The sequence below is a fragment of the Balaenoptera physalus genome, assembly GCF_965194825.1.
Source record: "Balaenoptera physalus genome assembly, chromosome: 3".
Lineage (NCBI taxonomy): Eukaryota > Metazoa > Chordata > Mammalia > Artiodactyla > Balaenopteridae > Balaenoptera > Balaenoptera physalus.
The window spans coordinates 147,976,338-148,003,686 of NC_138890.1; the positions used below are offsets into that span (position 1 = coordinate 147,976,338).

The window sequence follows — 27,349 nt, forward strand, 5'->3', positions numbered from 1 at the left end:
AGAATAAACAGCCTCTGCCTTTGGTCACAACTTGTTCACCAGTACTGTTTTTATTAATTTACCTACACTGAATTTTCTGGAAAATGAATCCTGCCTTGAGACCCTGGTATCGACCTATTCTTCCCATCTTCACAGACTACATGGACCTAACACTGTTTTCCAAGCTGGATCCAATACACTCACATGCTTCCCTGTATTCTGTTGTAGGTACCACATGGTTACCCAGACTTCCCACTCTGGTTACTTCCACCCTGTCAAATCCTTTTTGTTTCCTGTGGCCTAATGTGTCAGCATCCTTGGTCCTCTTGTTAGTAATCATGGCTAAAAGCATCATGAGTATTTACAGACAGCATCAGCTCGGAACCAATGTGCTTGAATGTGGGCTGAAGTGCACACTTCAAGGGCAAGCCTAAGATTGTCCATGTGTTCAGTCCACTAGATTCCTCCTTGCCTGAAACATTGCCCAAGTGGTTGGATAATGATGCTGGTGGAGCTGCGTGGTTTTCGCAACAGATTCTGATTATTTCCCTGCACATGATTATCCCTGGACCAAAGCAAATGCGTCTCATTCTCATTTCTTGCCACTTCTAAAGATTCAAATTGGAAATACAGCTTTCTGATCTCCCCTTTAAAGAGGGGGAGATGTGGTTCACTTTGACCAACTTACAGAAACAGAATCTGGGCCTTGGGAGATATTCACTAGTCCATAAAGTCTGAGTGTCACTAGCACAACATTCAATAAAAAACATTGGGCTATGCCAGTGATATTTAGCAGTGATATTCAAATGTGGCTTTTGGAGAGTGGTGGTACTAATTTGAAAGTACACATGATCCAGTGTTTGTCCTCATAGATTGCTAGAATTTATCAACATCTGCATGACCTGAAGTACCCCAGATATTCCCAGTTTGGTAGGCTCCAAGTGTTTCACAATTCAATTACTGACGCATTTGGAAAAACAGGACAAATGCCTTTTCTCCTAAGACGGAGAAAGAACCTCCTAGGGGATAAAACACACTGTTTTTGACACCTGCTAGTTTCCTTGAGCTTTCCTGAAATGCAGTCTTCTTACTTATAGATGATAAAACCCAACAACAGACAGATTATATTGACGCAATGGCCAAAGGACTTAGGGTGAAAGCTTCAGATAAACCGACTTCAAGAAACAACACAGGTAGCAACTCCACAAATCAAGGCTATGCCCCTTTTAGAGTACAGCTTACCAAGACCTTAATACCTTAATTCTGCTTTTCCCATGGCTGGCTTTCTCTTGGCATACCACTCTGCAGGCAGTGAGGAAGAGATGACCCTTCGTGATACCTGAAATACAACTAAAGCTTGTAGTAGCAGCAGCCTCAGGGGTTGTTGTAGCTATCGCCAATCCTCAAGTTCCAGGGGACATTACACTTATATTCATCATGATGGACTTCTCTCTAGCCATTCAAGGCTTCTGGGTCAACCATTTCACCTAATGTCTCCATTATTTATTGGTCTGAACCCCTGTGAGGGTACCTCAACCTGCCCAGCTTCTCTTGTTGCACAATTTCCACTTGTACTGCATCTTCTAAGACATTTTTTTTTAACCAGTTCCTTCCATAAAAAATACATTTTTGCATTGTTACCTAGTATTTGTATACAGGTATATATAGAACAGAAAAGAAAAAGTTTTATGAAATGCTCATCCTTACTACCTGGTAATGTGCTTTATTTTCTATTATATTGCATTGCATTGTATTTCTCTTATTTTGTTGTGTTTTCATTTTTTTTAATAAATAATGGTTGCTATCCATAAGTTAATTTCATAATCTAGTCTCAATCCATTGTTCGAAAAATAAAAAATAAAGGATCTTTTATTCGACAAGACATCAGGAATCCTCAGTTCTGATTTCATGTCTTTAAGTACCACCTTGGATTCATCTCTTAGATATCTGCAAATAGGAAGAGTAAATGCTTAACTTTATACTAATGATGACTCAAACCAGAGAGGTACAGAGTAGATATTTACTTATCAAATACATTTTTAACATAATAATACAATTCTCAGTGAAATTTCTCATAATTGCTAATAATTAAAGATCCAGCTCATATTTTTAGATCTTATTTTGTGTGATTTAGATCTTAGTTTAGCTTGCTTATTTTATAGTATCTTAGAAAATAGTTCTTTGTACAATTCCTGTTTTTAAAATTTTTTCATAATGTAAATCTTTAAAAACTATTACCAATTATTTTTATTACTCAAAATGAAATAAAATTTTCAGGCCTGTTGGAAAACAGACCAACTAATAGCTAAACTGTATCCAAAGGAAAGGTTTTTGTGAGTGGGAGATGAGGTGATTTGTTAACTCAAGACCAAATGCCTTGGACAGGAAATGATGTCTTAACCAGGTACATTTGCCCAATTGTCCATTTATAATATTTAAATTCACTGGAAAATCTACATATTTCTCTTTAAAGTTTTTTGGACATACTCAAGGTGATATCTTTAGCAGTTACTGAGAAATTCTGATGAGGCAGGTGACTCTTAGTTAGGACACCCAAAATACTTCCTGAGCTTAGTTTTGTCTACATGCTTGAAATTAAATGAAATCATGGAGAAGATACAAATATAGGGAGAGAGTACAAGTATAAGCTCACAGTTCATAGGATTAGGTCAGTTTTGAGTTAATACCTTTAGACCAACTGACATCTACTCATATTTCACAATTCAGTTGAAACTCATCCCTTCTAATGGGCCCCCCATAACCTCCTTGTTTATCCATACTTAATATCATGCTCTGGAATGGTTTTTCTCTCATCTCCACTAAATTGTGAGCACCAAGAGGGAAGAATCTCTATCTTAATCAACTTTATATCCCTAGTTCCCAGAACAGTGTTGGAACATAATAGGTGTTCAATATTTATTGACTGACTGACTGACTGAATGAATCAATTAGCCGTATAGGCTCAATATATGTGAACTGAACAAATGAGTGAACGCATGGATATTGCATTTTATTAATTTTGATTAAATACAAAGATGAATTAGTTCTCCAAATAAGATAGGCACAACCCAACCTAAAATCTAGGAATAAGATCAGAAAGTGTCATCCTCACAGATGGAAGTTAGCAAGAATCCACACACTATGTATGAAATTAGCTAACCCTGGAAGCATTTCTAGAAGTAACAGCTTGTAGTATGATTTTGAAAGAGCTTCTCTATTAAATCAACCCATCCTTTTTTATGGCAGCAGAAAGCATCTCAGTTAAAATGTACTAAATTATAAATAATTTATAAATTGGGACTTGTAAGAAGTTCTGCCAGAGATTTTAACAGGGTCCAGAGGGGGTAAGGAGCAGGCTGAGTGAATGGATAGGTAAGGTCTGCTCTATGGCAAGCTGTTATGACCTGGTTACTTTCATAATCTTAACTGGATATTTGTCTTGGGTCTCCTAAACTACGTTGACCCAAAGGTGTACCACATGACTGGCAGATAATAAAAATAAGCTGCAAAAATTCCAGCTCTGTTTGTGGCAATTGCCCAGGGCCTCCTTACTTAACTTCCAAGCCTTTCATCTGAGTCCTGGCCTGTTCCAGTACTGCCTAGCTTCCAACCTGCTGGTTTCGTTTCCACTTTCTAGTCTGGTTCTTATCCATTCTCAGCTTTGATCATTGACTTGCTCAAAGGACTTGGCTTGATCCCACCTCTGCCTCTTCCAGTTTCTGGCTACTTCAGGTAAATTATCTTGACCACCTTGGTTCCAGCTCTAAGAACCCAACCCCTGGCACTAGCTCTCATGGTTGACATTCTGTTGGGGTCTGTCCTGTCTCCTACCAGAAGGAATCAGATATAGAAGCACATCTATTATTATGGCAACATGGAAAGTCTAGTGGCTATATTCCAGTTACCGTGCTTGGGGAATTTGGCACTCAGGAAAAAACCAAACTTCACAGGGAAGTACTGAGGTAAAACTTTGTAGCTTTTGAAGCCTCTGTTCTTTGCCTTCTCTTCCCAGGCTCTTTCTCCTCCAACCACCCAAAAACCTTGAGAGAATCTGGAGGAACTGCTTAAATTTGTAATTCAGCTGTTAAAATTCCTCACAATTATCCATGGTTCTCAGGAGAAGAAGAAAGGATGGTTGGATATCTTGCCTGATGGGGAGTTCAGCTCATGTAACCTGGCAGCCCTACAGGGCTTCTTGACCACTGTGTGGGACTTGTTTGATAGGCAGGTTCCTATCAAAGATTGGCAAGATTGATGGAAAGATGGATGCTGCCTTCTACTGCCTCTGACAAGGAGGAAGGGAGGACGGGCAGTTAGCTGATGTGCAACTCAATCCTGACCTCTTATCCAAGAATTGTCATGGAACGGGCTCTCTATCGGGACCCAGTTCCAAGAAGCCCTCAGAACAACCTGAAAAGATGAGCTGGCCCTGCTGAGTGAGTTTGGCAGCCTTTCCAAGTCACCTGACCTCCAGTCAGGTCAGAGTATGGTCAGCTGCCTGGCCACACCTTCCTGCCAGACACTTTGGCCTTCAGCTTCCAGAGAAGGCAGGGGCATGGTGATGTACAGTTCTCACTGACTTTGGCATGGTAGGTGCATCTGCGGAGAGGAGGCATGCCTCTGCACTAGAGTGCTGAGTGTGGACCACATCTTATCTATGGCCAGGAAGTGCAAGCGTCGCCCATGGTAACGAGGGAAAGGCAGATGTTATCACCACTTCACCTGCTATGCTCAGCTGAAGACTGTTCGGGCTAGAAGTAGCATTGTGAGTAGCCAATGCCTTTCTATAGGTCGATCCCATGATTAATTCTGGCTCATCAGGAAATCTGAAGAATGGTCCGAGTCCAATAATGGCTTTCATTCAGCAGCTTGCTCACTTCTGTCCCAGCAGTAGCCTTCCCCAGTCTGCCCTGATCTAATACTATGGAAACAGACATATTTAATTCTAGTCTGTCACAAAAGAAGACCCAGGACAACAGACTCCATCTACCTTGTGGTTATTTTTGGAGGGAAATTCAAATTGGCCATTGTCAGTTAGCTAGAATGTGACAAAGATCACTCTCAAAGCCTACAGGCCCACACTCGAGGGAGCCTGGCACCTCCCTATGCAATCCAATAGCTCTAGCTTCTAACAAGTCCAGAAGTTCAGAAAGCTCAGCAGTTGTGAGCAATGGCAGGCTTCTTTTTCTAAAACTCCAAGCTACTGATTACTTGTAAGTCAGGCAGCTAGAATCACTGGGCTGATACTTTGTCTTACAGGTTTGATTACCAGGGGTAACTGAGACTAAGCCACTCTGAGAGATCCTCTGTCCTGAAAACTTACATTTCAGTGCTGCTGTAATTCAAGGACAAATCAGATGCAAACAGTGGGCAGGGGCTTCTGCTTAGCACTCTGATTTGACACGCGCAAAGTGACACACTGAGATCGTGTGGAAGAGTAGCTTACTTGCCCCCACATGACAGGCTCCTACTCCTGGTTCCATTCTCTGTCCTGGAAAGCCACATGGCCCTCCAAGGCATTGATCATGGCACACTGGGAGCTGCAGCAGCTGTGCAGCTAGCCCAGTGCTTTTCAAAGCAGAATTGCCTGGGTCTAAAACAAATTAAGACTAAGGCTACTGCATTTCTCCTGATGCCCTAGTGCCCTTGGGACAGCATCACACTGGACTTTATATCACATCTCTCCTTGTGCCATAAACAATTCTGGTGGTAGTGGCCATCCTTATGAAAACAGTAATCTCATTCCTTAGATGCTCAAACTACGCTCTGTTCATCATCAGGGAGGTGGTAGTCTTCCTCAAGATCACTTTTTTACTAATTTCTGTGGTCTTGCGGACCACAGAAAGAACTTTTCCAGAGACTTCTACATCCAAATTCACCTATCTGTTGCCACTGACCAGCCAAGGACAGTCAGATAGGCTTGGTTAAAATTTCTTAAATGTCACAAAGCATGGAGACACTATGACTTGGTCTAACTATCTTGTCACTGCAAAATTCACACAATTTTTCCACACAGAATACCCTCTCTCATAATAATGACCACTGTCACTCTCTCTATTTTCTTTGTTTCACTGCTAAGGTTGATACCTCAAAGAGGTGTAGAGCACCCCAAAACAGCTTAGAAATGGCATTGACCAATATATGAAAGACTACTCCAGGACCAATGTACTAAAGAATACGGCTGACAGACTCTGGGTACTGGACAGGAGTGGTAGGGTACGGGGTCTTCTGGATGGGAGTTTCTCTGGTTCTCAGTCCAACACATCTGCCCAATACCAAAATTCAAAGACTTTCTTGGATCCATTCAAGTTTCTTGTGGTTACCAACCCCAATGTATTCTTGCCATATTTATCTGCCAAGACATAGCTTTAGTGTTCAGATCCCCAGAGCTAACTCTAAAATACTAGATGGGAAGTCTGAGCAATTGATTGAAGAGAAGCTGGACTTGAGGCATAGAAGCTGGCTTCCACAGTTGTCCAAGTAGGTAAAGGATGAACCAGAAAATCAGTGGCAGGAAACCCAGGGAAGACTTGACCACTCTCTGTCTTGATTGGTCCCAGATGAGAGGGAGCCTGGGAGAGAATTAGATTCTCCCTATTCTATGTGATCTAGAGCAAACAAAAATGAGTGGTGAACGTTTACTCTAGTCTCATTCATATCAGTCACCCAGGGATCTTCTCGTTGGCTATGTCCTTCTCACTCCTCTTTCCATTCCACTTCTATCTGGGTGCCAGTTCTTTAACTCTGCAAACCATTTCTCAATTCTGGTCTAACGCCTTGAACCTGACACCTTAATTCAACTATTCCTACCATGGTTTTCTAATGAACTCAGCTTGTCTTCAGTTCTAGTAATTTGAAGCCAAATACCCTTCCCATGACCCAGGCTTCCCTTCTATTACACAAGACGCATACCCGATAGACACAGCCCCAGACCTCTGCCAAGCCTACTCCAGCCATCTGAAGTCCTTGGCCCACAACAGTTAGAAGACACCCTTGGGCCTAGGGCAACTATAGCTCCCTTTGAAGACTAATATAGTGACATTTTGTTTTGTGAGTTAGTATCACTATGCTTGATAACCATTAATCAGTATTGTAGGGCATAATGGTGATTCCACCAAGACACAGACACACAATGAGGTCTAACCTGAGAAAGCCTTACCATTAGAGGAGAAATTTAGTGAGAGCCTGAGTCAAAATGTAAGCAAAGGGAGAGGAAAATTACAGCAATGAATACATAGGATGAACCTGGGAACATTCCTTTCAGTACCAAACTTCTTTCTTAGCTCCTATTTTGGAGGCTGATAATGGTTTTGTTACCTATCTTGAAAAATGTTTGTATTTTAGCAGATGCATCTGACGTCTCCATCCATGTCTTTAGCCCACATAATAATGTGGACCATCAGGTACAATGGCAGGCAGGAGTTCTAAAGCAGAATGACCTGATGGAAAATCTCAACTCCCTTCATGTAAGCAAGTGCTTACTCTACCTACTTAACAGTCACATATATTCCTGCATATCTGAAAATAAAAGATATAACCATCATAAATTCACAGTCAAAAAGTAAGTCATTAAGACTTCTTAGCAGGGCACAAAAGAGGCCATGAAAAAAAAATTTCATTTGAAATTAGGGGTTCCTTGCTTGACTAGTAAGTTTGCACTTTGCGACATTTTATAAGTGTCCTGAATAAGCACATATGTCATAGACTGAATTGTGTCTCTCCAAAATTCATTTATTGAGGCCCTAACCCCCACTGTGATGGTATTTGGAGGTGGGGCCTTTGGGAGGTAGTTAGGTTTAGATGAGGTTATGAGGGTGGAGGCCCCATGACAGGATTAGTGTCCTTTTAAGAAGAAGAAGAGAGATCAAAGTTCTCTTTCTTTCTCCTCTATGTGAGGACATGACAGGAAGGTGGCCGTTTGCAATTCAGGAAGAGAGTCCTCACTGGGGAACCAAATCAGCTGGGACCTTGATCTTGGATTTCCTAGAACTGTGAGAAATAAATTCCTATTGTTGAAGCCACCCAGTCTACAGTATTTTCTTATGGCAGCTTGAGCTAATACAATGGGTATCTTTAAACACACACACACACAACAAAAACAACAATGATAACTGCCACAAAAAAAATAAGATGATCTATTCACATGACGTTAAGACTCATCTACTAAAATCTATCACTGTGCTTGGGTCAGTTATCCAGTGACATCGCTTGAGTGATACAGGCTTCAAACTGATATTCTGCCCACAGGGAACTGATTAAATACTAAACTATGAAAATTTGGGTCATTCATTGGGAAGCCAGGGAGCAAGGCAAGAGCTAGGCTGGAGAGTCCACTGTCAGATGTCAAATCTAAAAAGCCACTGGATCAACGCCAAAGGCTGGGATTGGAGAGTAAGAAGAAGATAGTATCTGGATAGTGCCTTTAGGTCAAACAAGTCAGATGAGACTTACATAGGAAGACAAACTACCCAATGGTGCATTTAGTCCCACATTCCTATTCCCCAGTGGAAAAAGACCTCGTGATAATAAATGTCATTCTATAAGTAAATTTGGGGATGGGTAGGTATACATCTGCTGTAGTGACAAGAGTATGAATGTTAAACCATAACCTATACGATTACATCTTAAAGTCTAGTTAAGGGAAAATCATAAGCCAAAAGTGCGGCTGATAAAAACGTGCATTTCAACACACACTGTAGGGTTAGCCCAACAACCACAGCAAACTCACGTGATCATTAACTTCAGTAGTAATTTTCATTAAAAACAAAAATAACAGCAATTAAAAACTATGACCAGCTTCAGACAACACGAATGATGTACTGGACACAAAACATCCTTCCTCCAAATTGTAGGAATTCCAACTACAACTTGTTCGTGAGCATGCGCAGTAGAGCCCTGCAAATTGCCAAGTGCTTCGTGGCATGGACTTCTTAGAAAAATCTGCATCAGCAGGAAACCGTGGCCATGAGCTAATTTTAGTTTATGAACACCCCATTTTAATAACTCAAATTCATTCAGTAGATAACTGCTAATAAGCAACTTATGTTAAAATAAAATGCTATGGAATTGTGAGTCATTTGCCAGGAAGAATCATGGAAAGGATTTGCATTTGGGGGAGTCTGGGGTTTACCAGGAGGAGTCCACTGCATAACTGAGAACCAGTGGCTGCTATGTGAGGGGTATGCTGTTAGCTGAACTGGAGCAGCTGGGCTCCTGGCTTAGCCTGCTGCCGGCGGTCCATAGAATTTCGGGGCTCCTCCCCACTCTCTATTGAACAACTCCTTGTTATCCTATGGCCGTTGGCTGGGAATCCCAGTAGGCTTTGGCTGCTCCATGATGCTGCTTCTGCCTCCTTCTTAGAAGAGATAAATGATAGTTTTGGCCACACCATTCCTGGGCTACAGCTCTCTCACATGTAGCCAGTCTATAAAGAGAGTATGATGATTGGGAAATAATGTCAAATTTTTGGCAGCTATATATGACATGGACATGAGCAAAATTGTGTTTTTATGCCAGTTTCTAGGTGTGATATTTAAAAATTTTAAACATGATAGCTTACTCTAACAGAGCTTTAAAAGTATGATCTCAAAACCAGGAAGCATCAGTTCTACACTGATGGTGGGTATAGGCATTAATAAAGTATGCTAAGAATGTAAACTTTTTGAAGATCAATTTCTAAGCTATGTGTTTGATTGACGGATTAAAAATCCTAAGCAAAGTTAGCACTTTGCTAAAACTGTTCCATGTTTATTAAGCCAGATGTGTTGATCCTCTGCCTGTTGTGAAAGACTATTTAAGCCAGATAATGTATTTTCCAAGTTGAAACATTTATTTTTTACTTAAATGCAAAACATTTAACAAGTATCTGAAGAGACAAAAGCTATAATAATAGGGAATGATAATAGGATAGTTTACAGTATATGCTAACACCTGTATGTGGTATATTTTTCATCATGTAGTCAAAATGAACACAGCATATAAACACATATCAGAAATCCTAAGGTAATATTCACTTCTAGGACAACAGCAAAGGTCATAAACAAAATAAACTGTATTACCAGACATCCACGTACTCCTAAAAAATGTTTATAATTTTTTGCAAAAGAAACGTACCGGCTGCTTCAGGATGTGGGTGAGACAAGCATGTTCCTGTGGTAACAATTTCCCAAACAAGAAAATAGTTAAAAAGACAAATCTTTGCTAAGTTGCAGACTACCAGGTCTCCTGATTTATGAAAGCAACAAGGTAGAGCTGGTTAAGAAATAACTCAGAAATAAATATTTCATGAATCAGCAAAATCTGTCAAGTAAAATGACTTGAATTTACAATGGACAGAAATACGTTCACATAGTTTGACACTGTCAAAGCATTTTATTATGTAGCGTTGAACTTTAGGTTGACATACTAGATCTAGAATATTCTACAACCATGCAAAATAAATATGCACATATATCCCGTAAGGTTCTGGCCAATCCTTAATAAATAATAATTATTTTAGTGATCCAAATATAGATTCATCCAATTAAAATATGGTGTACGTTTAGTTTCTCATAATCTCATTTTCTTTCCTTCTTTTAAAATAAGCTTGTCTTCTTCAATAGTTACATATTAGTGCTATTTTACACTTTGCCCTGTTCATTGTCATTCATTCATTTTATTTGTGAATTCTTTCAACAAACATTGAGTATTTGCTAAATACCAGTGGATGATCGGGTCGAATCATCTTTTCTTTTTTTTTAAAATTTATTTATTTATTTTTGTCTGCATTGGGTCTTCGTTGCTGCGCGTGGGTTTTCTCTAGTTGCGGTGAGCGGGGGCTACTCTTCATTGCGGTGCGTGGGCTCCTCATTGTGGTGGCTTCTCTTGCTGCGGAGCATGGGCTCTAGGCACGTGGGCTTCAGTAGTTGTGGCACGCGGGCTCAGTAGTTGTGGCTTGTGGACTCTAGAGCGCAGGCTCAGTAGTTGTGGCGCACGGGCTTGGTTGCTCCGTGGCATGTGGGATCTTCCCAGACCAGGGCTCGAACCCATGTCCCCTGTATTGGCAGGCAGATTCTTAACCACTGCGCCGCCAGGGAAGTCCCGTCTTTTCTTTTTTTCATGTTGAATTTACTACTCTTCTGAAACTCATTCAATAATATTTCTAATAATTAAAAGCCTCATTCTTCACCCCATTGCTGATGATCTACCCAGAACTTCTATCCTATAGCCATTTATTTCACATCTTTTCCACTAAAGGTGAGATGAAGTGGGGTAGGGAGGGCAGGGTGGTGAGGAAAGAAACTGGTACATATTATTTGCATCCAACACTCAGTGCACTTGGTTAAGTGTTTAACACATATTATCTTAAATAAGTTTCACAACAACAAAATAAGGTAGTCATATTATTATTCTCATTTCATATATTGTGAAACCGAGACTCTTAGCACTTAAGGGACTGGCCACCTAAGGTCTCACAGTTAGCAGTTGGCAGTGCCAATAATGGGACCTTGGCATGTTTACCCCAAAGGTTTTTCAGCAGCTCTTCTAAGAAGCACAGTTGGCACCCCATACCTTTTAAAAACTCATTGAATAAAACTTTGTTTGCATCTATGCTACTTGGAAAACTCAGACCTCCTCTTCTTCCATTTTCCTCCAAAAACAATATGCTATTTAGATAAATTACTAGAAAAATACATTTAACCAGGGGTTTTGAAGCAAAGGTAGACAGCTCACACAAAGAAAATTGCTAATGAACAATTAAAAACTTTAAAATTCTGAAATCTACCTATTGTATTATGTGTAATTTTTTTTCAGACCACCCTCTAGTATTACTGGAGGTAACAGATAATAGATTATGAATAGGTTAGGTATTTAAAAGTTAGTGCTATAAATACAAATTAAACCAAGGGAAAATGCAAACATAAAATGCCCAGTTTTATTAGTAGAGATGAAAAGAAATAATATCACAAAATTAATGCTAAAGCAACACTATTTATTATGTTGCATTCTCTTTAATTATTCCACATCAGTAGGTACCTTATATTCTTCGTAATCATTGTTATCTAGCAAGTCCCTTTTCTCCAGTTCTATAAGCTGTTCTGCAGAGAGCTTAGCTGGCAGATGCTTAAGAGACGCTTGCTCATATATGGGCTTTCCATTAAAAAACAGTTCCTTCCAATCATGCATCAACTTATATGGAATCAGGCTACAGCAAAAAAGAAGAAAAAAAGGTCGAGAGGAATCAATGGTTAGTTAAATACACATCTTAAATCTTAGTCTTTCTATTACCATGTTCATTCACCAGGATCTGCTATTTGAGGCCAGAGGTTCCTCTTACTATGACATTTCTAATAGCCAGTAAAATGGCTGAAACTTAGTAGGTTTGAATGAATAAATGTTACCTAAAGCCATTGGTTCTTCAAATTTTCTTTGATTGTGCACTGAAAGCACAATATATCTAAAAATACTGACGACTATCACAAAACTTAGGTTCTTTGATTTCCGGCTGTGATACTAAATGGCTGTGCAAGCTTTGGAAATCAGTTAAATGCTCCAATATCAGTGTCCTCCTATGCAAAATGAACAGACTGAATACTTTCCAAGGCCTCTTTAAAATGACAGTTGGTTTACATATTTTCAAATAACTTGTAACAGAAAAAAAACCTAATGTTATGGTAGTCTTATTGTCATTGCATGTTTGGTAACCCGTGCAATTATTTTTCAGTACTTTTTCTATTTAAGTCAGATGAATGACTTGGTAATCAGGACAGAGCGATGGGAAAGTAGTTCCAAGAGGAACAAAATGTGCAAAGGAAGGAAAGAGCCTGACATGATTCAGATGCATTTCTCTAAAAATAGTGGGACTAAAGCTTGAAGTTGCAACTTAAAAAGTTGTATTTCATTCTGATACATGCTACAACATGGATAAACCTTGAAGACATTATACTAAATGAAATAAGCCAGACACAAAAGGACAAATATTGCATGATTCCACTTACATGAGGACCCTAAAACAGACAAATTCATAGAGACAGAAAGTAGAACAGAGGTTAGCAGGACTGGAGGGAAGGGGAATGGGGAGTTATTATTGTACTTAATGGGTACAGCACTTCAGTTTGGGATGATGAAAAAGTTCTGGAGGTGGATGGTGGGATGGTTGCACAGCAGTGTGACTGTACCTAATGCCAGTGAACTCATAAATGGTTGAAAACCACTTAAAAACGGTTAAAATGCTAAATTTTATGTTAGGTATGTTTCTCCACAATAATAAAGTAGTATTTCAATTAAATGTGAACTTCAAATATAATCATTGTTCTCCATTAATGAAATATTTATATTTGTTAAAGATTATAGAGATATGAAGTTTAGAAATTAATAGCTTAGGCATAGAAAAATTCTTTTTTTAAAAATAAAGCCCTATTTGTTTTTTTCTGGGTTTTTAAAATTTATTTGTTTATTTGTTTATTTTTGGCTGCGTTGGGTCTGGGTCCTCGTTGCTGCACATGGGCTTTTCTCTAGTTGCCGTGAGCGGGGGCAACTCTTCGTTGTGGTGCGTGGGCTTCTCACTATAGCATTTTCTCTTGTTGCGGAGCAAGGGCTCTAGAGCGCAGGCTCAGTAGTTGTGCCGCACGGGCTTAGTTGCTCCGCGCCATGTGGGATCTTCCCGGACTAGGGTTCGAACCCGTATGCCCTGCACTGGCAGTCAGATTCTTAACCACTGCGCCACCAGGGAAGTCCCACATAGAAAAATTCTAACATCAGAATTATTGAAATGGCATTGGCTCCTCTGGTGAAGTAAATGATTAACAACTTATATATTGTCCAAAACTTCATGTTGCAATTACTGAATTAATATTCTATTATCTGAATATCAATTATTTTATTAAGGAGCAGTCTTAACAAAAGTCAGTTCATGTAAGTAGGCTGATACCAAGAATATCTCTGTGCTTTAGAAAGAAATATATATTGATAACATCTTGTTTAGGGAAGTACATAGAATAATGTAAGTTTATCTCGATTGTTAGTAGTGTAGACTAAAAAGATCTTAACATATACGTGTAATCATTGTATTCAGCTGCAAGTAAAAGACACTTACAATTTCAAAGTAAAAGACCCCTTCAAAGTTTACGGTATCAATACATCTGGAACTTTAAAATTTTTTGTATTTTTTCATTAAAATAAAAATGGTTTCATATAACCAATATATTCTCAATATTAATTTTCACGAAGCAGGATTTATAGAGTAATAAAAGGCAGACTATATATGAGTCTGTGAAATATTATATTAGTTAAACTCAATACACACAGGAGGTCCTCAACTAACTAATAAGTTGTGCTCTGTAAGGGGATTTTTAGGTCACCTATTTGACACAGAAATAATACTTCTAGGACAGCTGGTTACCATCTGATTCCTTTCATGCTGGCCCCCAGCCAGTGCTACTGGGACTATCTCCACGACCTCTCCCAACAGAAGCATTCACGGAACTGGGATTTGAGGAATCCTTTTCCCACAGTCTTCTTTCCAGGCTCTCCCAGGCTGGTGTCATGGGGATCTCTGGCATTCTCTGACTGGCAGCTGCATGACCCTCTGCCGTCGTTGTCACATGGTGTCCTCCCTGTGTGTCTCCTCTCTACTTCTTATAAGGACACCAGTCATATTTAATTAAGGTCCCATCCTACACGAGTATGACCTTATCTTAACTAATCTATCAGTAATGACTATTTCCAAATAAGGTTACACTCTGAGGTATGGGGGATTAGAACTTTAACATATCTTTCTGGGGGGACACGATTCAACCCATATATAAGCATCTATATATTGCCTTTTAGACACTTAAAATTTCAAAGTATTAATAAAAGCTCCCTTAAAAGTTTACGATACCAATACCTCTAGAACTTTAATTTTATATACTCAGTTTTTACATTCAGTTTGAGCTCTTCCTGGTTCTTGGTATGATGCATGAGTTGTTACTGAAGTCTGCACATTTGCGGATTATGTTGCAAGACTCTGAATCTTGCATGAACCTTCTGTTCTAGCTGTTTTTCTCTGACGTTGCTCAGGCAAGGGAAAGAGAAGGGGCCATCGTGTTACTGGCAGGAGTGGACAGAAGTCCTCACGTGGCCTTCCTCACAACCTGAGGGGAGGGCATCCTTGTTACTGTAGGAGAAGGTAGCAGTTCTGGCCCTCCACATGGTCTCCACTGCAGTGCGGGTGGCCTTGTGACCACTGGGCGATGGTGAAAATCCTGACCCTCCCTAGGCTCCTCTAACACCGCCCCAGTAGGGAGGGGAGGAGTGGCCAGTACTGCCAGGTGGGGGTGGAAGTCCATGCTTCCTACTTGGCCTCTGGGACACCACCCTCGTGGTGTCCCCGAGGTCCCTCGTTACAGCCTTGTGAGGGTGGAAGACAGGCTCTCTACTTGGCCTTTGCTGGCACGGGTGGGAATGGGGCTACATTTTTGTGTGTGTGTGTGGTATTTGGGGAAGAGTGGTTATTGTCTAAAAGTTTTCCATCTTGCTAGGTTGCTCCTTAACTGGTTCTTTGACTAGAAACAGCAGGCTTCTGTTGGGGCTATTTTTGTCTACACCATTGGCATGTCTGTTGCCAGAATATTCAGTTCCAATCTGGGATGTGTGAGGACAAGGAGAACCCAGGAAGCTCACCACTGTGTCCTGAGGTCCCCAGCCAGTCTCACTTTTTCTGTCCATCTTCAGTCTTCTTGTTTGTTTCACACACAATGTTCAGGGCTTTTCATTGTACTTAGTGGGAAGAATAGGGAAAAACGCACTCTACTCCATTTTCCCAGAGCAGAATGGGATTTGCATTTATGTTTTAATTTGGAATTATGAGCCTTTATTTGTTTAGGGAAATCAATCTGTACTTTTTTTCCCTCTGAATTATCTTGTGTTATGTTTTTATATTTAAATCCACTATATTTATCTTCTGTAATTTAACCTATTTTTTTTACCATTATAATGCATTGTATCACCTTTCCTTTTTAAACTTTTTATAGATTACCTTCCTCACAGTTTTATTCTTATAATTTCTGAACTTTTGAATTTATATTAATCTGAAAAGTATTTTTAAACATTTACTCTTGAATTCATTTCAATTTTTAGTCTTATTTATTTCTTTTCTCAATCTTGTACCCTTATAGTTTTATCTTCAAACTGTCCTCATCATTATGTTATTTCATTTAGTAGTTTTTATATGGCAGTGCATCAGAAATATAGCTGTTGGGGTGAGAGCTGTGGAGAAAGCTCCTATCAAGTCCAGGGGTGATGGGATGGTTTACCCATCTTCTACCTGAGCCTGAATATCGTGTGGCTTTCATTCTTTTCACTGTGGGTTCTCAAGAAGATCTCAGTCTGGGTAATATTAGAGGTCAAAACTTTAAGTGGAGTGACTTATCCTTGTCCTTGCGGAGATGCTTTCACTGAGATCTGTTGTGATGTCATTCCCCTTCAGCTTCCAGGAAAGGACATCACAAGAGATAGGTCTCTGAAGCCAGATGCCAGAATGCTGAGGTCATTCTCCACCAGACCTACTACACTACTCATTATACCTTAGGTGGGGCCACATGAGAAAATCATTGTTCTAAACTGAGGACCAAGAAAAGTTTTGTATTTTGTAAAGAACTAGAATGGAAAACAGAAATCATAGGACAAACTGTGTTGCCCTTTTTGCTTTGGCCACTTGGAAGCTCAGATAAAATTTGCAGCTCAGTTGCAGTATCTGGCAAATCTACTGGTACCAGTGTAACTGTGTTTTCATGTATTCCTTGTTTTTAACTTTCTACTTTATTTGAATTTTCTTCTTCTTCTTTTTTTTTTGGTCGCACCATGCAGCTTGCAGGATCTCAGTTCCCCAGTCAGGGATTGAACCCAGGCCACGGCAGTGAAAGCCTGGAACCCTAACCACTAGGCCACAAGGGAACTCCCATCCTTTGTTCTTATTTTGGCATATTCTTAATCTTTTTTGTATTGTTAAATGTTTCCTTACAAATAGGTTGACTCCTTTTAGAAAGAAGGTGCAATGAAAATCGATTTAATGATTAGTAAAATAATCTTTAAGTAATTCCTGTCTTCTAGGAAGTTCCTAGTGTTTCAAGTAAACTATCATAGCTGTCTTTGTAAATTATAGAGAAGTTAGACACAAAGTTTAAATGTTAAAAGACATAAATACACCTTATATCAGGCTAGTCATTGGGTGAATTAAGTCTGTAATCAAGGTATCCTGGACCCCACGTCTTAGTCTTCATTTCACAAAACATTGTTATCTCTCTTTACTTATCAACTTAGTGCTTACATCACAATCTTACCCTTTTCTCATTTGCTGTGGTGTCTCTATTGTATTAACTATTGTAATAAAAAACAACACTTACTTATTTGTCAACATTCGATATTCCGCCACTTTAGTGGACAAATCAAGGATTTGATCCAAAATTTCTGCACATATTGAATAATGCTTTTTGTAATGAGCTTGAATCCTTTCCACGGCAATTTGCTCATGAATTTCCTTAACTCTGAGGGCTTGTTCTTCAAAATCAATCTTGGCTTGTCTGGCCAAAGCCTAAGAAGCAAAGACATATTTTTAAGTCACTGTAATTGGGCAATGATTCAAGTAGAAATAATGTCATCATTTCAATAGCCAAAAAAAAATCTCTAAATAGAATGAAACTTCCTTTTATATCAGGAAGAAATAAATCATGGGAGAGCACTTTCTCCTTAATACATTAAGTACTGATTGTGATGGCAAAGACAATATCGGAAATATCTCACCCTTAGCTTATGTTATCAGCAAAACCCAGTACAGAGAGAACTGTGCTATGTGGATTAATGATAAATTGGATCTGAAGTGTTTAAAAAGAAGTCCTGAGTTCATGGACTGCAAATAGAGTTGGGGATCACAGAGAAACAGGCAAGCATAGCTGGCTCCCAAGCATAGCTGGCTCCTTTGTACCCATCTCAGGAGCCTTAACCTGGCACATCTGCTCTGGCCAATGCCCTATGTCTTTTAGTGGGAGACTTCTAGGATACTGATTTATACTTAGAAAATATTTTGGAAATTCCTTGAGAATGTAACACATTTGCCAACAAATGTTAAATGTGTTTAGACAACAAAACCTTCTGCTGTTACAGCCTTAATAAATAGATAAAATTCATTCATAGAGACATGTATTTCTGCAGAAAGTAAGAAAATACTTAAATAGTTTGGCATTACCCTCTGTCTGCTTTGCACTATTATTTTGTTTAGGGAACCCACTCTTCACACTAAGTACAAAGGTCAAACTTGGCATGACCAAATGTTGCTTTTCAAACAGTTATACCAACTCCTTGAGAAATTCTATCCTGTGCTAACGTGCTCCAGAAACAAGAGCTGCCTCCTGAAACTTAACCCAACAAGTGTACGATGGCGGTAAACATGGGTCTGGCGGAGCTGTGCTCGAATTCAAGCCTCAGTTTGTACAGGTGTCAAGTACTAGCTGCGGGACCTTGGCCAAATCGGAGCTTCCCTATGTCTCCACTTCCTCTCTGTGAAGCGGGGATGGTCAAAAGACTTGGCATGAACAGAAATTAACTGTCAGAGCAAATACCTATGATACTATTCACAAGTAACTAAATGCGTGACAATGGGCTGCTACTGTCCACTGAACCAAATGGAAACTTCATTTGGTTTGTTATTGTTGTTTTATTTTGTTAGTTTGCTTTATTTTTGTTGGGAAAGAAGTTGGTCTGGGTGACCTCTGAGGTCGATTCTGTACATTTGGCACGTTCAGGAATGACACCAGAATTTGTTATTGTTGTATTGTTTTGTAGGCCCTGTTTTCACGGAGAAAGCATCCAGTTTGAGTACAGAGCCTTACGGCATGCTTCATGAAGTGTGAAGAGTTCAGAGGGAAGAGGAATCTGAGAGAGTAGGAGCAGCCAGATGAGAAATTACGAAGCGAGCCAGCAAAATGGGTTGTGAGGCTGGTTTACTACTGAGTGCCTGGAAAGCATGTGGAAATATTTAAGATGCCATGGAACCAAAATCTTGACGGGAGCCCAGGAACACCCCCTGCAGGAATGGAGCAGCTTTCTCCCAGTGTTCTCTCCCTCCCTCCCTGCTCCCTCTCTCCTTCCAGGCCTTTCTTCCTTCTTTTTAGCCATGGAGTCTGCTATTTCTACCCTCTCCCCATCCCCCATGCTAAACCCACCACAATTTCCAGTCCCATTGCAGCAAAGTGGCTTGTAGCCCTAAATAAAGAAAGAAGGAAAAGGAAAAAGAAGTGCGTGGGAGCTAGTAACTCTCAGCGGTGATGAGCCTGGACTTTAGCCTCTGAGAACCGCTGTGCTAGGGCCACACCACCAAGCTGTGCTAGGGTCACACCGCCAAGCTGTGCAACTCTGAGCTTCCTGAGTTTCAGCTTCCTGACGGATGAAATGTACACAAGAACAGTATCCACTGCCAAATGGTGCTGTGAGAATTATAATGCGTGTAATGAACGTAGCTCAATGCTGGACTCAGAGTGAATGCTCACAAGCGTTAAATGCTATTGCAATGAATTACTGTGAATAATAGCAGGTGGCACTGAAATTTGAAATCAGCAAGCGTTTTAATTAATATAGAATAGATGCCCATTTGCCTTCAAAAGGGAGATCAGCAGATTTAACCTAAAAACCAAACCAAACAAACAAAAACTCCTGATGGTGAAAAACATGAAGTCCTCTTTCCCTTTCTCCCTCTCCTCCTCCCTCCTTACTTAGGAACCAGCCTAAGTACTCAGGAACCACTCCTTCTGGAGGACGTGATGCATTCAAACTGTGAAATCAGGCCATCTCAGAGGGAGGGGTGCCTGGCAAGCAGATACCTCAGCTTTGGGAAAGGTAATTGTGTAATGTTTTTTCAGGGGCTTCAGAGCCTCACAATTCTGGCCTCTGAGGCTCTAGCAGACCGAGTGTCCCGATCCTCTGAAGTGAGTCCAAGCCCAGGTAAGGAAAGAACAGGTCCTGCTTCTCATCACAGTGAGACCAGTCCTGCTCTGAGACCGGTGCTTTACTATTTTGCACTGAATTAACTGGGCTTGTGAAGCAAAAACAGGCACTTATTTCTAATGTAAGCAAATGCCACTCAATCCATTCAAATTTACTCTTGTCAAAAAAGAGAGATGAAACAATTATCCAGATAATTCGGTTATTAAAGACACTTGAGAGCATGCAGGTCAAATTCACGGGGTATGGCTCCCCGCTCCACTCCTAACGTTTTGGCTATGTCTGTTCTACAAAGGCAAAAGCACCATTTTCCTGACTCTGGAGAATACTATACTTTCCAAATGACATTTCTCAAAATTGCATACTTTTGGCAAAAAATGTGTTTCACTTTCATGGAATATCACAGTGGAAACCATGATGCTGATAAATAAAGCGTTGCCTTCCTATTATCGGTGAGGTTTTCTCTTCTGCTCAGCCTGGTTTTATGAATATTTTATGGCAGTAAAGACAGGCTATCTAAAATGCCACTCACATGAGCTTTATATTTCTTCAATCAAATCTGGCTTAACAGACTGAATAAATCTGAAACCACCCCAAGAGGAAAAAGACAAGAAGTGATTCATATAAATCCCCTGATAAAATAAATCTATTTTGGTTATTAGAACTGTACATATAAAGATAAGGAAAATGTTAATATCTCAAATAACTGAAAGATTAGATAATTTGATTTTCAGAGTTATAAAGGGCCTAGACACAATGATACCACGGTGGCCAAGAGCATACCTGGCACCCAAATCTTGGCTTCTGTAACCATTCTCAGCTACAGTGAACCAGGGTACCCTAGAAAAATGGTTTGTTCTAGTTCTGAGGAAGGAATAGTACAGTATGGGCCTGGGAAATCTTGTTTTACCAGAAAGCAAGGAATTGCTTATTAAAGACTAATGGTGTCTTATAAAAAGGAGGCAGCTTGAAAGTGCTCTCACTGCCTGAAAATAGCATTCACTTAGAATAATGAACACCAATAACATTCCAGTGAACTTAGTGGACTTTAAAGAAAAGGAAAGTCCTTTATGCGTCTAGAAAACAGGAGTAATGACTCAAGGAAACAAAATTTAGATTATCATTCATTTTTTTTTGACAGCACACTTTATACCTGAAGAAAATGGACTAATGTATTTAAGATATTCAAGGAAAGAAAATGTGAACTAAGGATTTTATATACAGCAAAACTGACGAGTATAAAAGGCACATACTGTTGTCAATATGCACGCGCTCAGGGAATACTGTTCCCGTGAGCTGTTCTTGAGGAATCTACTAGAGAGCTGCAGACAACAGAAATGACCAGAGAGATGTGGACATAAGGACTGAGGGTGAGAATAAAATATTTGTAGAATCAAGACTAAAGGGAGAGAGTATAGTATGTAGATGCTATGTGTGCCGTCAGGGGAGATAATAGAGAGATCATACAAAAAATTAACTCATTAAATGATTGGCATCTAAACGCAGCCTTGTTTACCTTGACTTGGTAGGAAGGATCAAAAGTAACTTTAGGAGGGTTTTTAAGGGATATATTGTTTACCGCTTCTCGATCGAGAGCATCCTGGAAGTCTTTAAGCCGTCTTTCCTCATATTGTTTTTCTCTGAAAATTCTGTTTTGCCGTAAAACTTCCTTTTCGTGCCGACCGTGCATGAGCTGCACGGCGATCCTGCGCTCCTGCTGGGACTGTCGCATCAGCCGGTTGATGAGCTGCTCCTCCCGATAAGCCTCCTGGAAACACCATTGCGAGAGCCAATCATTTGTCAAGGTGATGTCCACATTTCCCACTGGGCTGAGAAGCCTACACGTAAACCATGTGTAAAAGGCATAGTATTCACCTGCAGAATTGATATTCTGCTATTTGATTTAAATGTGAACATGGCAAAAATCGAGTTATAAAAATGAAAATTTCCACTGACAGTTGTATAATTTTGGTATCCGGAAACACATGGTTTTGCAACTCCTTTTTCTAAATGAATTATTACTTCCTTTAAAATCGGATCAAAAATAGATTAGGTAAGTTTTTTCAAGGTTTTATAAACAAAGGGTGTAATTCTCCATTTATAAGCATGTTTTCAGAAACTTGGAATCGTGCTATATGCACTCTTAACATAAATACTAGTTGTAAAAACAAATGCAGACATTGTCTGGCTGAGGACGGCAGATCTGCTTAGTTCCCAGGGGGGCCATCTCAATTCCTACATGATAGATTGGGCAGATTGGAGAAGAGGCTAAGGGGAAATGACCTACAGTTTATCTTAGAAAATCTGAGTGGTTGTAACCTGAGAGAGAAACTAGATGCACTCTCTTGGCTCCCTTGGCTATTTTAAGAGAACCGAAGGGGAACCAGAGAACAGTGGAAGAAGCATCAAACTGGGAATCAGAGGCCCTTGCCAGTGCAGCCCCAGCTGTACCATTAACTGGCCTGCAGCCTTGGGCAAGTAACTTGGATTTTCCGGGCCTATTTCTTGACAGGGGAAATGAAGGGTTTGGGTAGAAGATGATCTCCAAGGCATCTTCAAGCTCTCACACTCTGTCTAAACAGAGACACCATGTGGAAGGAGGCGGTAATTAAAGTTCTCCAGGGAGAAGACTTAGGAGAACATCTAACTAAACATTGGGGTTGTCCATTTAACACTCAACAATCGAATTGTTCAGGAAGAAAATCTGGCATCACTAGTGACACTGTTTCAGATTGTGGGAGAAGTACTATATATATGTTCAGAATCAAGATACAAATAACAATAACACTCTGTGGAAAATACCAAAACTTGAACTTGGGGATTATATAAAAGTGTAGATTAAATAAAATTCAACTGAAAATAAATATGAAATATTTTCTGTTATTAATATATCAGATAAGAATAAAATCATGAACAACTTTGAAACATGTCTCATCTAGTTACAACATTCTAGAAGCTTTAATGTTAATCATTTGTTTCTTTTGAGGTCCAATAGTGGAGGTGAGGCAGAATGTAAAAATGGCCACAGATTCTTCAGTTTTCTTCATCCACAGCCTCCAATGCTATCCTGCAGATATTCCCATCAAAAAGTAGAATCTATTTCTTCACTCCTTAAATATGGGGTATGGGGTGACCTCTGACTTGAACTCACCAATGGGACATTAGCAAAAATAAAACAAAACAAAACACTTGCGGTCTGACTTTCTTAATTCTCTTGCGACCCTTGCCACTGTCACCACAGTTTCTGCTCAGCTAGAAAATGAGAAACCATAGAAAAAGAGACACCAGCCTTCTCAGCTGGAACTAATGAAACTCTTCCAGGTCAGCCAGCCTCAGCCAACCCACCAGCCGACCAAAGACATCTGAGAGAAGCCAGGTAAGACCAGCAAAAGGCATACATCTGAGCCCAGACCAAACTGCCTACCACATTTTGGGGGTGGTTTGGGATACATAAAGCATAGTTACAGCCATATTTTTTAAAAGTAAAGCCTTAATTTATTATTCCAAGTGAATTCTATATTGAATTTGGAATATATTCTATATTTGTCTGTGTCTACATGGCAAGGCAATTTGGTTGTTGAGATGAGAGCTGGTCATTCTGACCCTGATGAAGAACTGGGTTGGTCAGATATGCCTTGGTTATTGCTTAGATGACAACACATTATGATTAAAAAGGAAAAGAAAAGAAATTACTGTTGAATGGCTGAGTCAATGCTATGTATATGAAGCTTCAGTATGAAGAACCATCAAGTGTATTAAGACCTGCAACCAAAAGTTGAGTGGAAAATATTCTTATTTTGTTCCATTGTACAAGTAGTTCATGTTTTAGAAATATACTTTTTCCCAAAGTTTCATTACAATTTGGGACACATTTTCTCATAGAAAAATATGTTACGGTTAAGTGCTTAGGGCAGCCTACAGATGTCTGTTTAACCCTTAACATCGATGAAATAGTCTACATCTGCAATGAATAAAATAGAAAATAAGAGAAGTCACATTTCTCTTTTCAGTATATTTAATCATATTTGGGTAAGACTTATAGATACACAATCCAAAACATGCTCAGTTTGATTGCCAAGACCTCTACCTTTCCCATGAGTTGGAGCTAGGAGCTTACTCTGGTGCATACCATTGCTTTAATTCTCCAAAGATGCCCAAGTGGCTCTCCTGGAGGAATGGGGCATGGCAGGAAAGACGTGGAAGCTAAGTATTCAAGGGTCTTTTAGTTAAGAGATGGGGGTGCTGTCTGGTGTTCAAATGCCAGTTCCAAGGAAATAATCCAGAAAAGGTTCTGGGAAGGTAGAGTTAGTTGCTCTGGAATGAATCACAAGAACAAGCTAAGATGCTGGCCAAATGATCACACTACCAGTTGGGAGCCATATAGAGTTCACGGTCTGAAAGTCTCCACTTAAATGCTTATGAAGTACTTAAATTCAACAAGTCCTAGACTAAACTCACTAACTCCCCCTTAGACCTGGTCCTCCCCCAGTATTTTCCCATCTCCATTGATGACACTATAAACCTATGACTCGGTGACCTAAAATGTTAAGGTCATCCTAAGTCCATTCCTCTTGTCACCCTAATACAATTCTTGAAGAAGTAGTCTATTTTGCCTCCTATGTATGGTTTTAAATCACTGTCTACTCCATTCGGTACCTATTGACACTGCCCATTGACACCCCATAGTGGACAACATCAGCCCCTCCTTACCTTGCCTTCCCCCCAATCCCTCTCCAGAATCTATCCTCTAAAAAAGTTAAAGTGATCCTTCTAACCTTAAGTCTCATCATTTCATTCACATAATGACATCTCTTTATGGATAACTAGGCAAGATAGCAACCTGAGCACAGATCTCTGGCTCTTTCTTTATAAGCCCAACTAAAACAAGGGTCTGTAAACTCCAGGGGGAGATTGCAACAACTTGGAGGCTAGAGCAGATATTATGAGGCATTTCTGATAGATTCACTGCAAATGGAGCGAAATAAAAGTATCCAGGGCTGACACAAGATTCATGTCACGCTCCCGAAAAGCAGCAGATACTTGAGGGAAGCAGAGGAAATGCTAACCCTGACAAGTACCATTTTCTCTTTGGAGGAGAGTAGGATGGATGGGAAGGCAGACCATGGTGCACATTCCACCACTGTGGAGCAGGGGCACTTGGGTCAGCGGCACAGGCAGGTGGGGACACTTAATGGGAAGGAAGCAGTGGGAGCGGAGGTCCCTTGCTGCATGACCCAGCCTGGTTCTAGAAGTAGCAGCTTACCCAAACACAGAGAAGAAGCAGCACAGAGATGAGCTCCCTTGGTGGAAATATCATTAGTTAGAGCACCGACCTCCTTCAATGTCTCTTAGGTTGCTGGATCCCTGAACAGATCTCCAGCTAGAGCCTTAAAAAATCAATGCTAAGAGCATCCTGGTTGAAAGTGAGGAAAGCTAGAAAGAATTCATTCACCCCACTTTCTAGGTAAATATCAATCATGGATTATAAGCAGAAAAATAGAAAGAAAAAACCTAGCAGCCAACACACAACTGTTTTGTAAAATAAATGAAAGTGTGTTCAAAATCCTATTGCTAGTTAATGAAACTTGAAATAGGTAGTTATTTTAAAATCTACTTTTTTTTTTTAAAGACAGCTTTTCATCTTCTTTTAATTTTATTTATTTTTATTTATTTATTTTTATTTTATTTTATGGCTGTGTTGGGTCTTCGTTTCTGTGCGAGGGCTTTCTCTAGTTGTGGCAAGCGGGGGCCACTCTTCATCGTGGTGCGCGGGCCTCTCACGATCGCGGCCTCTCTTGTTGCGGAGCACAGGCTTCAGATGCACAGGCTCAGTAGTTGTGGCTCACGGGCCTAGTTGCTCCGCGGCATGTGGGATCCTCCCAGACCAGGGCTCGAACCCGTGTCCCCTGCATTGGCAGGTAGATTCTCAACCACTGCGCCACCAGGGAAGCCCCCTAAAATCTACTTTTTAATCATCTAATTTTCATAATTTGTAATTCTTTTAATTAAAAGAGTGACTATCAAGCTGAGTAAAAATATATGTGAATCTGAAGTAAGAAATAACCTTTTAGCACAAAGAGATGGCAGAGTTATTCTCTGAATTTTTCACTAGGAAAGGAGTGACCGCATGGATAAACAGTTTCACTTCTTCATACTTACATGAAGCTAGGATTTCTCTTCGGTTAACAGAACCACTGAGCAGACCAGATGTGGTCAGGTGAATAAAAGAAGTATCTTCAAATGGTCTTTCACATTTCAGACATACAGATTTGTCCTATTTACATTAACAACTCAAATCACCTTCCTCCCCAATTGCGTTCCTCTTACCATCTTCTGTATCACAGCAAATGACTCCTCCATCCACTCAGCTGTCCAAGCTAGACACTGGGCCCCTCATTCCACGTTTTCATTCCCCCATGTCTAATGAATCAGTAAGTCCCATTGATTTTACTTCTAAAATAGCTCCTGAAGCCACTTCTCTCCATCACTACCGCCACTCCCCTAAATTTAAATGGGGATAGTTTCTTACCTGGATTACAGCAACAACTATAACTTGGTTAGCCCTCCTGTAACATATTCTTAAAACTAAAGCCAGAGCGATCTTTCTATAAGGCAAATCTAGCCTTGTCACTCTTGTTCCCCTTTGCACTCAGGATAAAATCTCCTATTTGCCTCTTTATATCTTACAAGGCCTATTATGATGTGACCTCTGGTGACTCCTGCTTGATGACATTTAGTTTGCTAAAAGCCCTGAGCCTTTCCATATGATATTCTCTCTGGAGACACAGTTTGCCTTCCACCATTTTGGCTTCTGCTGGAAACTAACCCCCATCCCCACCCCCTAAAATCACCCCCACCTTCAATTAGCTAACTCCGACCCTTCCTCATGCTTCTGTGCTATCCCCCTCCAGAAATCATCTCTGAACCAGGCCAGGGCTGGTCTTCCCTCCCATGTGTTACCTGTCCCTCCCATCACCCTCATGGCTCCTCCACACTCCAATGTAGTTGCTTGTTTACAGATCCTCTCCCAAACAGCAAGGTCTGTGAGAGCAGATTTCCCATTATTCTTGTTCACTGTTGTATCCCGGAACTAGGACAAGTCCCCAGAGCACAGAGGAGGTTCAGTAAATATGTGTTCAACATAAGAGTTGATCAGTGATTCTCAATCTATAGCTGCATCAAATCACCTAGTGGGCCTGTTAACATGGATGATGGGACCTAATTATTCACATTCCTAAAAGTTTCCTGCTGATGCTCATGTTGTTGGTCCAAGAACCACACTTTGAGAACCACTGGAGTAGATCAAACTGAGAGGACTAATTAATTTTCCATGTTTTCATTTAAAAGTTCCCTTTTTGATAATATCAACTGATACAGAAAAAACATTTGAAACAATTCAGTATCTTTCCATGATAAA

At 40.1% G+C, this 27,349-nt stretch overlaps 1 protein-coding gene across 2 annotated transcripts in view; it reads right to left on the bottom strand.

Moving 5' to 3' along the window:
* The window catches only part of SPEF2 (sperm flagellar 2), a 209,393-nt gene that overhangs the window by 132,960 nt on the left and 49,084 nt on the right, over positions 1-27,349 (bottom strand). The window contains exons 7-9 of one of the 2 annotated variants that reach the window (XM_082453670.1): positions 21,512-21,700; positions 17,343-17,530; positions 11,995-12,163 (exon numbers count right to left, since the gene is read on the bottom strand). In XM_082453670.1, the coding sequence (XP_082309796.1) occupies positions 11,995-12,163; positions 17,343-17,530; positions 21,512-21,700 (546 nt within the window). Of the gene's footprint in view, positions 1-11,994; positions 12,164-17,342; positions 17,531-21,448; positions 21,701-27,349 lie in introns of both variants that reach the window. The other variant, XM_082453669.1, reaches the window with a different exon arrangement.